Genomic DNA, 16,522 nt, shown 5'->3' on the forward strand with positions numbered 1-16,522 from the left:
TTTTTCATCTTTGGTTGGTGAAAAATTTTTTTTTTGCTAAATTAAGTAGTGGTATACTCATAATGTTCAAAAATACACCCAAACCTCATTATAACAAAGTCACATCTGCCATGAGAATAACTTCGTTATATCCGAAAATTCGTTATAAACGTTTATTTGTAACACTGTATCTATGACAAGACTATTCTTCATTTACTTCGTTATAACCGATAATTCGTTATATCCGGCTTCGTTATATCAAGGTTTGAGTGTATTTGATTTGATTCGCACTTTGCTTCCATTATTCAAATGAGCTACAAAGTTGAAAATTTGATATTCTCACACCCCTGGAAAATGTTAACACCTGGACTCCAGCCGGGAAGCATTTCCCTTAAAGGGGTCATGAACCACTTTTCCAAGTAATGATGTAATGACCTCAGTATCGGAGTTTACTGCCTCCCGAATCGATTGCCGCAAAAATTTCTCGAATCCGTCAAGATCAGCGGAGTTACGGGGGTTTGGCGCACGCTCCCAGCGCTTTCTCTTTTCTCGTGCCGACGAGCGCACTGGAAGCTAGACAGGGAGGGATGGCATGGGGGAAAGAAGTTACGTCAGCGCGCGTCATGAAACGCGATCGCTCTCCCGCTGTGATTCGCTCGCGCGAGTGCGGCTACCGTGTACTGAGGAGTGCGGCGCCGGCAAGTGGCGGCACCCCGCGGCAAGAAGCGCATCTGATCCGAACTGCCGCTCTCGATTTACGTCGGCTATCGGCCAATAAGCATGCTATGTCTCTTGCGACGTAAACTGCCAGACACCCCGCCCACCGACGAGAGTGAGAACCGGCCTCTGTTTGAAAAGAGGGCGCCTGGGGAAACGGCAACTTCGCTGCTCCGCTTGTGGCCTTTACGCGGCGCGCACGACTATAGTATTTGGCAGAGCAGTTCATAGCCATGTCAGCTTTCCGCAGGATGTGTTTTTTCAACAAGCCCAAGGGGTGCTTCATGACCCCTTTAAGTTCTTACAGAGTGCTGCGTGTAATAACAGGTGCCACCTAATCGCCACAGTAGCCATATTATTACTTTTTATTAGTGAAGGTGGCCGACCAATCACAAAACTTATAGTCAAGCTTTGTGCATTCAACCACTGGCAGTACCATGTTCATCCAAGATCGAATTTCATGTTAATGACGATGTCAGGTGGGTAAACCCGCAATGCTTGCCTGGACATAAGGAAATTGGAGTATCTCTTATGACCTCATCATACTGTCATTGGCATGCGAACCCTGTCCATTCAACATGTTCACTGTGGAAGTGTTATTTCAAGACCCTGATCTTTTGTCAGCTGTGCGCTTAGGGATTTCTGATCATCCATGCAAGGCACAGTCCCTGTATGCTAATTATGTTATGATAATTGGACACGGCTTAAGACACATGCCGTGTGGACGAAGCAGACCAGTGTGCTACGGAAGCCATGCAGTGCTATAATAGCAGAGATGGCTTGTGCATTTTAATGGGCCTCAGTTATGCAGCTCACACAGCCACTACACAGAATCTACAGGCCAAATTTATGCCTCAAAGATAGGTGAATGCAGCCTCAGCTAAGGTGGGTACATGGTAACATGCGTTGTCAGCAGGTCACCAACCACAGCAACACTCCCAGAAATGGCTGCACAGGAATATGTACACCCAGCTACATAATGCGTGCCACTGTTTCCCGTGCACACTGCAGGATTCCGTCACACCAGACATATGAAACCATAGTTGTTCTCTGGTAAAACCCATCCAGAACAGCTTTGCTCTTCCTTGAGTTTCATCAAGCCTGTTTCCATCAATTGCTTTCACGCCTGCCTTGTGCACAATACGGAGCCGGTGCAATGAGAAGAGAGCTCAGTATATTGCTTCATTTCAGTAAGAGAGAATCATGTTGTCTGAAGTGAGAGGAAATCCAAGTGCAGCACAACATCTTCAACTATGCAAATCAACAAGTCCAGGCTGAAGGAAGCTTGCGATAGCACCTTTCAAACCACTAACAGAGGAAGCACTCCATGGGCCTACAACTGTTACCCAACAATGGAGAAGGTCCTGGTCGAATTCGTCCGCGAATGTCACAATCAGTTATTTCCTGTGCATGCTGAACTCATCCAGCTGAAAGCAAGAATAAAAAAGATTGAATGCGATAATTTTGTGCCCTCCAAAGCCAAATAAACTCTGAAGCCATATCTTCTTACACAACTTATGCCTGTAAGTGACATCACATGGTGCCATGTACAAAACATGAGCCACAATTTTTCTTTTTCTTTTATCTCTGTACAGGGGCAGTACCGCTGTGTCGGACACTTGGTGGTTCTAAATCTTGTGAGCTACTATGTAACAAACTATGTGGCAAAATCGATATAATGTCATTTTCGATAGTGACATCAAATGCTTTCTTTGTTGCTTTCCATCAAATGTGTGATTTTTGGAGCATCCTCTATTTTTAATATTTGCTATGTTCCAGGTATATCATTCACATCGTCAAGTCACCTCTTCGGTACTGTCGATGCTGTTTTCGCGAGTACAACGATTTATATGTATTCAACATACAGCAAAATCTTGGGGATACAAATTTTGCAGGGTCAGGTGAAATACTATTTGCATTACCCAAAAACCGTATCATCAGAAAGTACACAAAGACAAGAAAAAATGAATTTATTCATGGCACAAAAACTTTAATATCCGTCCGCATTTTCTTTTTTTTTGAAACAACTGCCTTCTGGTTCGTAAAAATGCGAACATGTGACCTCACTGTGACCTCGATGTCTTCGCACGGCTCAGCACATGAAGCAAATATTGCGTTTCGGCCGTCGCTGCTGCAGTGCACAGTCTTCTTCTTTGCTGACCAAAGCATCAAGCTATGATGTCGAAAGGTCTTCGGCAATGTCTTCCACAGCACGCAAACTGCAGGTCCCGCGGTTGCAGATGGCATTGACAGAATTGTCCGCGGTGCAAGTAGTAACTCCCAGCTCACCCCTATTTTCAATTCCAACTATGATGTGCACTCCCACCGCCATCACTTCTCTAAACCCCATTAACAGAACTTCCTTGAGCTGCACACGATGTGCAGTTTTTGCTTCTTTAGCATTGCGTGTTATCTAGTCATGCTGACCGACAATTGTGCAGAGTGGAAGGTGCAAAACCTAACTCCTTGGTGAGGGCAGTTCATTTTCTTTTTGGATCTTCATCCAACTTACAAAGAATGTCAAACTTCTGCAATGACTTAGGCTTTCGCTGTTGCGTCATGTTGGCGAGGAACAGATCAAACTCCAAAGACGAGAAAACCGTGTAACATGAAGCGAACATGAAAACGCACGCATTAACTACTGAACTCCGCAAAAGGCAGAGAGAGCCATGCTTGGCGGCAGCGAGGCGAGACGGCAAGTGTTGCATATTAAAAAAAAAAAAACAGTAACGGTGTGCCTGCCAATGAGCCAAAAGGTAAGGCTGTCGAAGGCTGGCTCTCTCTCCCATGCTTGGTAGCTTCCACACTTCATGCGCGCCGAGAATGGTTCTCCACGGCTCAGCTGCCACCTTCGCCGCTGTTGCTCACGCATTCGTATGATCCGCTACAGTGCAAAAAACTGTTCGGAACAGCCAATCTTTTCTGCATAGTAAGCAGTACATTTCGGCCAGGCAATATTACGAAGTCATTTCACATCGAAATTCATGCCTGCCGTGATCATATAATGTGGGTTTTGCTGTATATCATCACATCAATATTCCTAGCTTTGGCCTCTGAAGTACATGCACACATGCTGCTGTTCTCATAGTCTGTGTAGAATAGAAAACCTTCCAGTAATAGCACTGATGTTGCATAATAGCTTAGTTATTAGCACACCCAACTCGTACCAGTACACATTACTGCCGTGGCATGGGTCTGATTCCTTATGGTAGCAGTTGAGCACAGTTTTATTTTTCCCTATGCGGACGGTTTATCACATCAAAGACTCTTTGGCCACCCATGGCCCTTGCGCCACAAAACCCCACTAATCAATCAATCAGCGGATGCTTGGGCTAGGGATAACTTGGTGGCGTAATGACAAATGAAACATAATCATGACAAGTCTTTGTAACGGGACTTATAGATGTACAGAAAAACTAACCCAGTATAAAGCACACTCAACCGCTGTTGCAGTAAAAGCAAAAAAAGAAGAAGAAGGCATTAACCTCTAATATGAAAGTAGTCCCCCTACAATTTTAACCCACATGTTTTCCTTGGAAAGAAAGCATCACACCACAGTGAAAATTGTATGAAGGCAAATTAAGAGTACCAATAGTAGCTGTAATCACTTCACAATAAAGACAGACACTGTAAAAAAAAAGTGCTGGTAGAAAGAAGCAAAGCCTCTAACCAGAGCCTACCTTCCAGGCCAGTGAAATATAGGCAGTGGTTAGAGGCCAAATGCTTCTGTAAAGAGACCTCTATATATTTTTTTTAATCCTCTCATTCTCAAGAAAACTATGAACGTTCAGTACAGGTAAGGAAACACTATTATATATATATATATATATATATATATATATATATATATAACAAAAACAAACAATATGAAAGAAAATGAGGTCCAAATAAAATGGCTCTTGTAAGACACTGTGCACATACTGTATGAAGAAAAGCAATTTATAATAGAAACTTAGAATCAATTTGTCACAACAGGAAAATACTTATCAAAGGAATATAGTGCTAGGACAACTGCACATCAAATAAACACATACTATAACCCAGACAAGAGGTAAGATACCAGCCATCCACAACTATTCAATGCCACCTATTTATTCACACCTAAAAAAAAAATTCAAATTCGTTCTCATTACAAAAGGATGTCCATAATAAGATTCCAACTTGCCTTTTTTTTTGTTCAACAACACCCTGGCACCAACTCAATAATCATCTATGCAAACTTTGGCCTTAGCCTAAGTAACAATGACCCCGTAAAGTAGGTTCAGAGAGAAGAAACAATTAAGAGTGAACTCACATTTCTTGACAGCATAGTCATGGTACGCCGTGCAGGGTCCACCACAGAGTGCTCGCTAGCATAGCAGGTTCGGTCGGCACCCAGAATCTGCCCACATGCCATAATAAGTTGCATAATGTTAGGCTGAAATGTCTTGTGAAACTACACTGCTAAATATTCAGGAACTGTGACGAAAAAAATTTGTTTTAATTTCAGTATATTACTAAATTAAACATCTACTCTATGTTACTCTATGGAGTAGAGTAACAAACAGGATGACTTCAAAAAGTGCCCTGCTGCATCTTACTGCAAAGTGGCCACCAAGATCAGTAGAGATCACCACTAGCACAAAAATATATTTAAGGCGAAAGCTTTTGATGTATCTTTCTCAAGGTTGTTTTGTGAGCTACAGAATATATCACACAAGTGCACGAGCTGAATGTTTTCGTCTTTGTGGTGCTCATGTGAGTAAAAAAAATGAAAAAGCAAGCGAGTGCATGAGAAAAAAAAAAAATTAGAAAGCACAAATATCACATGACCAGGCCCTAGTGGCGGGAGGGGGAGACCAAGAAAGTAAACCACGGCAAAAGAGGCTAGACCAGCTCGAAGTTTAGCATGTAACCACTGTCGGGAGGAAGCCGCTATGGATGAAGCTGCGGCAGTAGGCCGATGAGAGCAACATGTGGTCCTAATGTTATGATGCAGGCATTCTGGGAATGCCAAATTAGCAGAGATAGAGGCAGCTGCTTTAACACCAGATTAACAAAAGGTTCAACCAGGCTTCTATCTTCATAAGTCCTAAGCATTCCTCATAATTGTTTTTTTAAAAAGTGCAATAGTAGGGTTCAACGTACTAAAGCAAACCATGAGGCTATATTCCATAGTGGAGGAAACCGAATGAATTTCGACTATACTCCATCTCAGAAGTTCCGTTCAACACTGCGGAGGCTACAAGGCCCCTTAGCCAATAGGGAGAAAATCAGTCACAATGTACTCATCCGGACCGCATCGTCTGCTTAGCGTCCCCCTGGTGTCTGCGCGTGTGCGTTGGGCAAAGCAAGCAGACGGCAGCGCCGAAAAAAAAGAAAGAACATGGCTGCACCCATCGATGTTGGTGCCCTCCACCTCGATTTTATCACGTAGTCGTCGTGCCTTGTGTGGCCTTAAGTTCAATACCTACACTTTTATTTGGTTCATATTTATGTCCTGACGCTTCAAGAGCAGTGTGTTCGTGAATATAGTGCACTATTTTCATGAACCACTATCAAATTCTCGGTGCGTTAGGCTTAGCAGGCATGTGTAAACAGACAGGTGATATCGCCAATAACGACAAAATGTACCTGATGCTTTGTCGTTATCGTGAAATGGCACAAAGCAATGGTTCATTTCACCATTCATTTGTTGCTGTCATCGCTGTGGGCGAGTAGCAAGTGCAAGTTCAGATCGAAGCGGGCAGTCGCGTCTGCATGGGCGCTGCCATGTTGATTTGCAACCACAGTTACGGGCGGTTACTGATACAACAATTAAAGAAATACGACATAAATGTGATGAAAAATAAACATGTCACATTGATGTGAAGAGGCATCTGCTAAACAAGTGCAAATGTCTCAATCCAGTGAATTGTAAGGTAATTATATCTGGAACTATGTTTTGCTGCGCATGCATGTGGCTTACTTACACCCAGTAGCGTTGGTAGTGCTGAACGGTAGTGGTGAGATGGAGTATAGCTGGGTTTACTAATGTGCTCTAAAGGTTTCGCTCATCAGCAACATGCCACTGCCACCAAGTCACCGTGGCAAGTACTAGCTTACGATGTGCAGTGGCATGCAAAGAAAAGTGATGCACACAGCTCACAGAATGAAACGCACCAATTTAGGTCTAAGTAAAGCACACACTTTAGTTTCCACTGTCTTCAGCTTTTATCACAGTAGGCATAATGTTGACTCGTCCATTCACATAAGAGCCAACATAAAATCATACCAATGAGTAGTTTTCATTGCATTATTTACATCATAACACATGGGAAGAAAGGTTTTATATAATGCAAAGGTTGAGAAAAATGTGAAATGCTGGAGGCTTACAATATGTGCTTCTCATCATTTGTGCAAGGACCAAAAAAAAAAGTGCACATCAACAGCATCTAAAGCCCCATATAGGTTTGAAATATGTTATTGAACCAAGCCATAAATGTGAGGAAGAAACAACAAATGTGTCAGTTATTATAGTTTCAGTTAATCTAATTGAAAGAAAAACATGAAACAAGCAAAATAGAGTGACAGGCCAGTCAAAGCGCAGGAATAAACAATGGCTATTTTGTCACAATACATGCCCAATATTTACGAATGTGCATTGTCAGACTTCATTCTTGCACACCTACAGACACTAAAAGCAAATGTAGACACAACAAAACAGCTCACCCTCTGTGCCCACGCAGGAAATCCCCACGCTGTGCTGATAAGGCGGTGACTCTTGAGGACACCGTTGTGTACCTGTCTGTCTACAACATCAATGCCGACCACAGCAGGATTCATTGGATTAGGGTACTTCCGCCATGCAGCCTGGGCAACTGTCTCCCACGGATGGCTGTGTAAAGTGCCAGAAAAAGTGCCACAATGACAATGCACCCACCAAACATTCTCTTAAAGCAGTCACTAAGAACTGTACACAGAACAAAGATGAACTTGGGTGAGAGCTTTACAGATGAGTAAACACTCATTCATTAAATCTGTTTTTCACAGAATTATTCCTAAATGCTCCCATGAAAAAAAAAAAGAAAGTTACATTGGCAGCATAGACATATGCTGCAGCATTACCTGGTCAGTACCTAAGACAACACAGAGAGGCATTAAAACAGGACTATATAAATGGTTTGTGGCACTTAAAATCTATGGGTTGTCTCCAAATGCAAGCTATCTTCCTACAGAACATACCAACTTGAACAGGTTCCCCAATTCACTTCATGAAACTTTCGTGAGCTCTCATTTTTAGCGTTTCCAATAAACACATTTAAACAATAGCCATTATCTCGTTTATTTACCAGATATTTGTCTACAATTTGTATTTAACTTGCGAAAAAGGTTCGATGGCCTAGTGAACCATAGATCACTTTTTCTTCTGAAGCAAGAGAAATATAGACATACTAGCCTTGCAAAACTAAAAAAAAAATACACATCTTGATTATTGTTAAGCTAGTGTCAAATAAAAAAAAACACCAAGTGGGCATAAAACGTAGTAAAAAAACATCCAAATACATATTCAATGTGTGTGGGCTTTTTCTTACAAAACTTAATGTGACGAGAATAATAAACATATGCCATTGTTGTCCCGATTCCATGTTCTTGGCATTTGCATTACACAGCTGGTCTCATTTCTGTGACGTGGCCACGGTGAGCTCAGAACTACAGTACGCCATTAACATGCACTGCTTGTTGGATACTTTTTTAGCATTAAATATTGTTAAAATATTCACACTTAGCTGTATTACATTAGAGAACAGCTTGGCTTAAGTTTACAAATGTGCCTTATAGATGCATAAAGGAGAAATCCAAGCATTTTTTTTACTCTTTTCCGCGTTGGAGAAGTACTTGTTTCGTTTAAGCCACTTTTCGGTGCGCAAGAACAAAGAAAAAAAGAGGACAATATGGTTTCAGTGTTAATTAAAATCATTCACTATGTTAGCCAGATCTCATAGTGGCTGTCTCAGTTGTCTCATAGTGGTTGAGAGGTCTACAATACAATTTTCAAGCTGGCATTCACTGGCTCTACAACAAGAATGCTTCAAAACATGATGCTAACAGCGACTATATTGAAAAGCTGTGACTGGATGACAGCCCGTGTGAAGAGCATGAACAGATGAATACAGGAATAGATTTCTGTCAGCATCTTGCTCCTTTTCATTGTTGTTGGATTACTATGATAACAGATAATGATTTCAGACAATGTGTGCATAAAATGAGTAGGCAGGCATGTCTGGGTTGCTAAATTCCAGCGAAATGCAGCTATACACTACAATCACATTTTGAGAGCAAAAATGAGGAATACACAAACAACAATGCCCTTTTCTTTAATGTTAAAGTTTTTAAAAGTTTGCCTTCAATGTTTCAAATTCGTTGCACTACATTTACTCATGAGGTGAGCAGAATGTACAACATTCCTAAAAACAACAAAAGTCAATTGCACAACTCGTCTCTTCACATATAGATACTGGGGCTTTATGCAAATGTACGATACCGAGTTTGAATGAAAATGTGTTTTCACTGTCACAACACAGAGCACAGGGTCCAACAATTGTTTGTTTGGCAGCTAATATGAAAATAATTGTTGGGGTTTTACGTCCAAAAATGACGATATGATTATGAGGGATGCCGTAGTGGAGGGCTCCGGAAATTTTGACCATCTGGTGTTCTTTAATGTGCACCTAATACTAAGTACTAGGGCGTCTAGCATTTCGCCTCCATCGAAATGCAGCCACCGCGGCATGGATTCAATCCCGCAACTTTCGGGTCACCAGTCGAGCACTATAACCACGAGACCACCGGGACGGATGTTTGGCATCTAAATAACCACCACACAGATATACAGAATGTGCATGCTAAAAGTTTCGCCCCACAAACCTGTTGCAGGCTTGTTATCTGGCAGAAGAATATGCTGCAAACCACAGGCCTTAGCAGCGATGAAAACAGGCAAAGAATGCATATTTTATGAAGCAGTGCTGATTGGTGGTTTTACAGACTTAACTTGATGTCTGTGTAGCAGTGAAGTGGGGTTATTAGGCAGTTTTAGAATAGTGTATGCAAAGCTTTGCGTTAGCACTGGTTGCCACTGCACATGTGTCATATGCTAACCCCTTGGGCACACACGTTATATTCTGAAAATTGCGTACATACCCAAGCAACGCTAATGCTAAAAACCCTATTCTAAAATAGGGTGCTTTAGCAGCGCCTGTTTACCACATGGTGAGTACGGCAATATTGTACCATTGTGGTCGTAATGTACACATCTTCTTTTAGTCTGCAAGGGCTCTATCTGCCATCATCTCATCATGTTACCGTATCCAATGAGCAACTTGCACGGCTAGGACATTTAAAAAAGGCTGCGTGTCAATCAGAACGGTACGGTATTGGCGTAATTACCATATTGTATACTGGTACAGCTAAAACAATATTAGGCGCATTTTGGAATAGTGTATGTAAAGCCTTGCAATAGCATTTGTCACCACTGTTCATGCGTCATATGCTAACCGGAAGCGTGGCTACGGGAAGATGCGGGTCGGCACGTTATATTTCAAAAACAGCTTACGTAACCAAACAACACAAATGCTACGAACCCTATTTCAAAACTCTCTACTTTCTAGTTTTAGAATAGGGTAGACAAAGCTTTGCATTAGCGTTTGTTGCCACTGTGCATGCATATTACGCTAACCTCTTAGGTACACACATTATATTTCGAAAACAGCATATGTACACAAGCAATGCAAGTGCTCCGAACCCTATTCTAAAACTATTGTGATTAAACGCAAATATTTACATTTCGCTGTACAAAGGTAAAGAATAGCACAGATATATCTATGCAGGTAAATCAATTTTCTTAGACGACAAAAGAAATAAAGAGTAGCCCAATATGGCAACCAAGTAGTGGAGGGCAATCGTGTGTGGGAATGACACGGTGCACGTTCAATCACATTTGGCTTATCCGCGGAACATGCGGATTGCTACCAATGCGGTCGAGAAATTCGATGCAAATCGGACATGCTCGAGATCGAAATGGCTGATTGAAACCGGCATGTTTCAATCAGGCACGCAACATGTCTTCAACAAAGTAGTTGTGGCGGCGGCATTCAATGCACACCACACGAATTAAAACTGGAGAGGTTGACGTCAAACCGACGAAACGCAGCAAGCGAGCGGAACATTCCCAGCGTTATCAACAAGGCCGTGACGTCACGCCATGGCGCAAAGCACCGACCATTCTTCCGCTGTGGCATCCACCATGCAGTCTACGGTGGTTCTCCGTTAAGCCGGGTGTAGGAAGAATATTGAGATAAGAACTCTTAGTCGCTGCACAACAAACTGCACCACGTCGCCCAAGCCAACTTTGAGCGAAGCTACCCACAATGTCTTACCGGGGAAAGCAACGGTCCTGCATTTCATACATTCTCTTAGCGTCACCGCAAATTAAAGGTGCCAAGTTAACCTTGAATCAACAATATACGTACTCCCCGAAGAGTTCGAACACTTAATCTCAAAAAAGCAGTATAACGACACACACTGACACTGTCACATTGTATACCGCTAGGCCAACGAACGGCAGTGCCCGAACACGGAAGATTGAATGGGCTGTAGGTCGATGCCAACAGTTATATGCCAGGTGCATCAAACATCTGTTTCATGGATATAAATGTTGCTTTACGTCCACAACGTCAGTCACAATTATGTACGAGCACGGTGGACACCAAGCAGTGCATTTGTCAAGCAAAACAACTTGCATCAGATCCTCCAAGGTCGAAGACGGCGCGCACTTACTTGAACGTGTGTTCTGACGTCCAGATCTTCATTTCAAGCGTTCCTTTTAGATTGTTGAACCTGACCAACAGTTACGAAAGCCTTGGATGGCCAACCTTTTCGTCCGATGCTTCAAATTCCGGGAAAGGTATCGTTTTTGAATGAATTGCGACTAGCGTCAGCTAGCTGTTCGCGGCTGTGGCGAGCCTTGGCGGAAAGAGGAAGCGGGAGGAAGTCCAAGGCGCAGTCACTAGCGTTCTATGACGAACTTCCGGTGTTTTAAACCTTGTTTCGGTTTCGGTTTTGCTTTCAAGTATGCATTACAAAATTTAGTTTGTATGCCGGTGATTCTACGCCAAATGTCCTCTACAATGCGCTCGACCGTCTCCAATTATGTTATAAAAAATGATGGTCAAGCACGTCACAGTACTATGGTGTACTGGAATGGGGTAGTGTTATAGTAGTGTGCCGTGCGAGAAGTGTACAGTGCGCGAGCACACCGTACTACTGTGTCGCCACCTGACGCCGCCCCCTGAAGTAATTTATGATAAGTTGAGATACAAAGCCTCCGAGATGGGCAGTTGTAGTTGCTGCGCTGGTCGTGCGTGTACGTGGGAAACTTGTTGATTGTTCCCAGATTGTTCCCTTCTGTTTCTCATGATGCGTTAGCGAATTTTTTTCGTGTGCGTGGCCAACTCAGTGTTTGAGGAAGCCTGATGCATTCAAGTTTTTGCAGAGCGATTGGAATTACGGACTTATTCACATAGGATAAATCCAACACCCCGAATACATCGCGGTGCATTTAGCTGCATTCCTGCGCTTTGGCGCCCCTTTGAAGAGTAAAATCTCTAAAGGAATGGATCAGCATTCGTCATTGAGTGTTGTATTTTTTTCTGTCCAAGACCTTGCGACTGCTTTTCTGGCTGATGCAGGTGACGGGTGGTCGTGCAACTCACCTGATGCTGCTAATGTTATCCTTCCGGATCTCCTCGTGTGTTTCGATCTGCATAACTTCAAATTAGTGTGATAGATAGACAGGTGTACATATGCACGGAATGAACAGCGATGTGCTTTTTTATGCCTTTTGCAATCAAAACAGTAAGCATGCAGACGATCCGGGACGCTGCTCAGCAATAGGAATTATGCAAGCTCAGACGACGCAGAAGCATCTTTATTGACGTGAAGACTGTGTTCAGCGTGTACCAGATTAAGACGTTCTCAGCCATAAATGTCTTGGATTTCGACTCTACAAAGTGGCACCAAGAATAATGGCAAGACGAGCAACAACCTTCAAGGTCCGTATGTGCTCCGATTGTTTGGTGAGTTGAGTGTGCATGGTATTTACTCCTATTTAGTATTTGTTTGATATCATCTTTCTTTTTGTATTCAAGCTTGGGAGGAATCCGAAAGGCCGGGAAAACAAGTCCGTCGTCCTTTGTCACCGGTATTTGATGACAGCGAGACCAGCGACGCCTCGATTGCAAGTCCCCACGCTCTAATAGAGGTTGAATGACTGAGTGCATATATTATTGCAGTTTCTTTTTGTGTTTGTCAGTATGCACAAAAAAACGTAGCATAGATTAGAGTTAAAGGACAGGCGCCGTGCTCGTGAGTGTAGTTGGAGTCTCGCAAACCATTTGTAAGATGTACAACGTGCGTGTTGAGCCGAAAACGCGTTTATTAATTGCCTCATAATAAAACGCTCTAGTCGATGCCGTTTGTGTTGTAGTGCGCCCCAATCGGCTTATCATACCTGTTCGACATAACGCCACAAGAACTACATGAAGGCCCCATGATAATTCATTATACAAAATGTGCACAGCATACATTAGCGCACTCAGGATTTCTCTCAGGGGGGGGTTGAACTTCTGACAAGATTACAGGAGTGCGGGGGGGGGGGGGGCAAGCACATTGCATAATATGACATTTCCTTGCTTCAGCTGGAGTAATGCGACAACAAATAAAATACAAAATAATAATAATAATAATAATAATAATAATAATAATAATAATAATAATAACATGAATTATGATGATGATTATTCAGCGTTTTACAGAAAGGTCTTGAAATAGCTTGACAAGGCCAAAAAACCGTTCAGTGGAGCAGTGCACGTAGAAAATAAACTACAAATTGAACCGACATGTCGGCTGGCTGGCGGTCGCGCAATGATGTTAAAACTTTATTACTATGGTAGGTAGCGCATACAAACTGGACGCAAGAAAGGCACATGAAGACACCCAGCGCCGTGTGTGTTTTCGTGTGCGTTTCTTGTGTCCCGTGTATTTGCACTACCAGTGTAATAAGAAAATGCCATACGATGATACGAACAAGCCCGCATGCATGGCAACTTTAACTCTTAAAAACGCTGCAGCTGATAATTTCCTACGCTTCCTTGGAGTCTCACCAAACAATAAATTTCAAAGCGCACCATAAATATTACTTATAAACTACATAGTATTGATTATAAATAGCATGTACAGTTCAATGCAGCACACGTACAGTACAATTCTCAGCTCACGGATAAACTGCATTAGAGCCGCACTTACTGACTTTCCAGCGTAGATTCCCAGGTCACTCCGGCGCATATAGGTTCGGCGGCTGAACCATCCTTAGTAAAAATTGGCTGGTCAATGGACGCATGAGACGACGATATCTGCTGAGTTACCGGTTCCTCTACGGACGTAATCGGGCATTCCGGTGTTGTTGCTGCGTCGCTTGAATATGAACACGAAATCCTTTTTGGGTAGTAGGTGAGGATGTGTTCGACCATAGCCTCGTTCGACAGGCGCTTCGAGAGAGGGCTTCACATTCACGCAGCAAACACAGCAACAAGTTCTAGCAAGCAAACTGAACGTGCACGCATGTGTGCACATCAAACTTTGTAGTTTCCGTCCGATGTACATGCAAAAAAGAAGTGGTAAAAAGAGAGGGCGAGAGACGTTTACTGAGAAAAAGAAAACGTGCCGCCCCAACAGACCTTCCGCACTTTCCCAAGGTTCTTTTTTTTCTTAGCAGGCGTCGTTAAAAACATTTACTTCTGCCACGGCTTCTTGCTCCTCCCATCTTTGTGACGGCCAGACTCCGCATGGCATGCCACGGCCGGCGCGCGCCTCCAGACCGGCCGTGGGCATGCTTAGAGTCACTGTGTGCGTGCGATGCTGCGACAATGGCTGGCGACGCACACACTAGTTGCTCCAAGGCTTGCTCAGAAACAGCCTCCGTGGGTTCGCGGTCTCTTTGATGAACGAGCCGCTTGCGAGGTGGCCTTTCTTCTCGCCGCACTAACACGTCTCGTTCGTCCGCTGTCAACGAGGTTCAGAAAAAAAAAATGCGCGACAACTCCGTTGCAGCCATTAAGCGACAGACGGTACCATTCACCAGCAGCCCCGAAGAAAATAGAAAACACGTGCGTCGAAGCTTGGCGGACGGATCAGATGCCGCCGACGCGTTCTTATCTTTAAAATTTGAGTGAGCATTGTCCCGAAACCATACGGTTCCCTCTTCGGAGTTTGAGGAAGGGAAACACATGAATAGGGCTTCTTTTCTTGTTCGGCGGGTATGGAAGGGTGCTTCAGGCGGCGGCCCTGCTTGTCGGCAAAAGAACAGAGCAGTGCAAGGGCTTGACCGGAAGGCATGAGTTGAACAGTGAAAGGGGTGGGGAGCTTTTTAGACGGACGCGTCGAAGTGGGTACGCAGATGCCTCTCTCTCTCTTTCTTTCTTTCTTTTTTTTTGTGTGCTGTACACAAGGGGTAGGTTGCATTGAGCGCGGTTCACGTTGTTTGGGTCGTTAACATATGTCAGGATTCATTTCTGGTAGTTGGTTTCAACTGTTGTTTCAGGAAAATTGATTCGGCGGTCCGCGTCCTCGGAATCTTCGGCTATGAGTTGCGATCTCTTGCAAAATTGGTTCCCGCCTTTCTTTCAGGTTCTCGGTTCAGCTGGTGTCTTGAATTTTCTCTTTCGGCGGCCGGTCATTGGGAGCGATGGTTTCGATAACTACTCGGATAGTAGAGACTGATGCATTTATGTGGTGGTGTTGATTGGAAAAGGGGGGGGGGGGGGGTGTTGCTGGATTTATCAGCTTGCGTCGTGTTTTTGGAAGTGAACTGCTTTCTGAATAAATGACTTTCCGTAGCTGTTCTTGGTGAGTTTCTTGAATATATCATCTGTTTTTCTTTTGTTTTTTCACGTTGTGCGCTGCAGTATGTTCCGGCTCTTCGTATTAATGTCTAAGACTAATATATTCCGCTTTTTGGGGGGGTCTGAAGAAAACCGAAGATATCGACTTGTGTAGGTGTTTTTGCAGAGTTTTATTTTCAGGCTACGGGAACATCGAAAGACGGCCGAGAGTCTTATGTTTTAAGGGCGAATTGAATTCTCGTTCAATGAAATTTATATGAGAGAGAAAAATTATGACGTAGGATCTCTTGACGATCGAAAAACAGTCGTTTAGACGTATCTGAGAAATATTTTTGGTTGCGGCTGGAGTGAAATGAGAGCTCGTCCCTCGATGTGTTCCATTCTTATATTTGCCGTGGCATATGCTCTATTGTAGTAATCAAAGGGGCAAGAAAATAAAAAAGGGGCCAGACTGACAACCCGTGAAAGCATATTTTTTCTTGGAAAGCTGCGCCCCGCTACGGTGGTCTAGTGATAAGTTATGGCGCTCGACTGCTGACCCGAAGGTCGCGGGATCGAATCCCGGCCGCGGCAGCTGCATTTTCGATGGAGGCGAAAATACGATTGAGGCCCGTGTATTTAGATTTAGGTGCACATTAAAGAACCCCAGGGGTTGAAAATTTCAGGAGCCCTTCACTACGGCGTCTCTCATAATCATATCGTGGTTTTGGGACGTTAAACCCCAGATATTATTATTGGAAAGCTGCTTCCCTGGAAATTTAGGAACGCAGAGCCATAGAGCACGCCATAGAGCACTCCTCAATTTAGGAGTAGATGAGTGAATATAACACATTTCTAGAGCCAGTCAGGAAAAGTCGACCTCAGGACACCTCTGGATATGAACCTTGGACTACCGATGAGAAGGACAGCGG

At 43.5% G+C, this 16,522-nt stretch overlaps 1 protein-coding gene across 1 annotated transcript in view; it reads right to left on the reverse strand.

The window, feature by feature from the left end:
• The window catches only part of LOC119373603 (PRELI domain containing protein 3B), a 31,555-nt gene extending 19,848 nt beyond the window's left edge, over window positions 1–11,707 (reverse strand). The window contains exons 1-3 of the mRNA XM_037643658.2: window positions 11,491–11,707; window positions 7,387–7,552; window positions 4,991–5,077 (exon numbers count right to left, since the gene is read on the reverse strand). Of these exons, the coding sequence (XP_037499586.1) occupies window positions 4,991–5,077; window positions 7,387–7,552; window positions 11,491–11,522 (285 nt within the window). The 5' untranslated portion in view covers window positions 11,523–11,707. The remainder of the gene's footprint in view (window positions 1–4,990; window positions 5,078–7,386; window positions 7,553–11,490) is intronic.
• Window positions 11,708–16,522: the final 4,815 nt, after the last annotated feature.

This window comes from Rhipicephalus sanguineus, chromosome 1 (genome assembly GCF_013339695.2).
Source record: "Rhipicephalus sanguineus isolate Rsan-2018 chromosome 1, BIME_Rsan_1.4, whole genome shotgun sequence".
Lineage (NCBI taxonomy): Eukaryota > Metazoa > Arthropoda > Arachnida > Ixodida > Ixodidae > Rhipicephalus > Rhipicephalus sanguineus.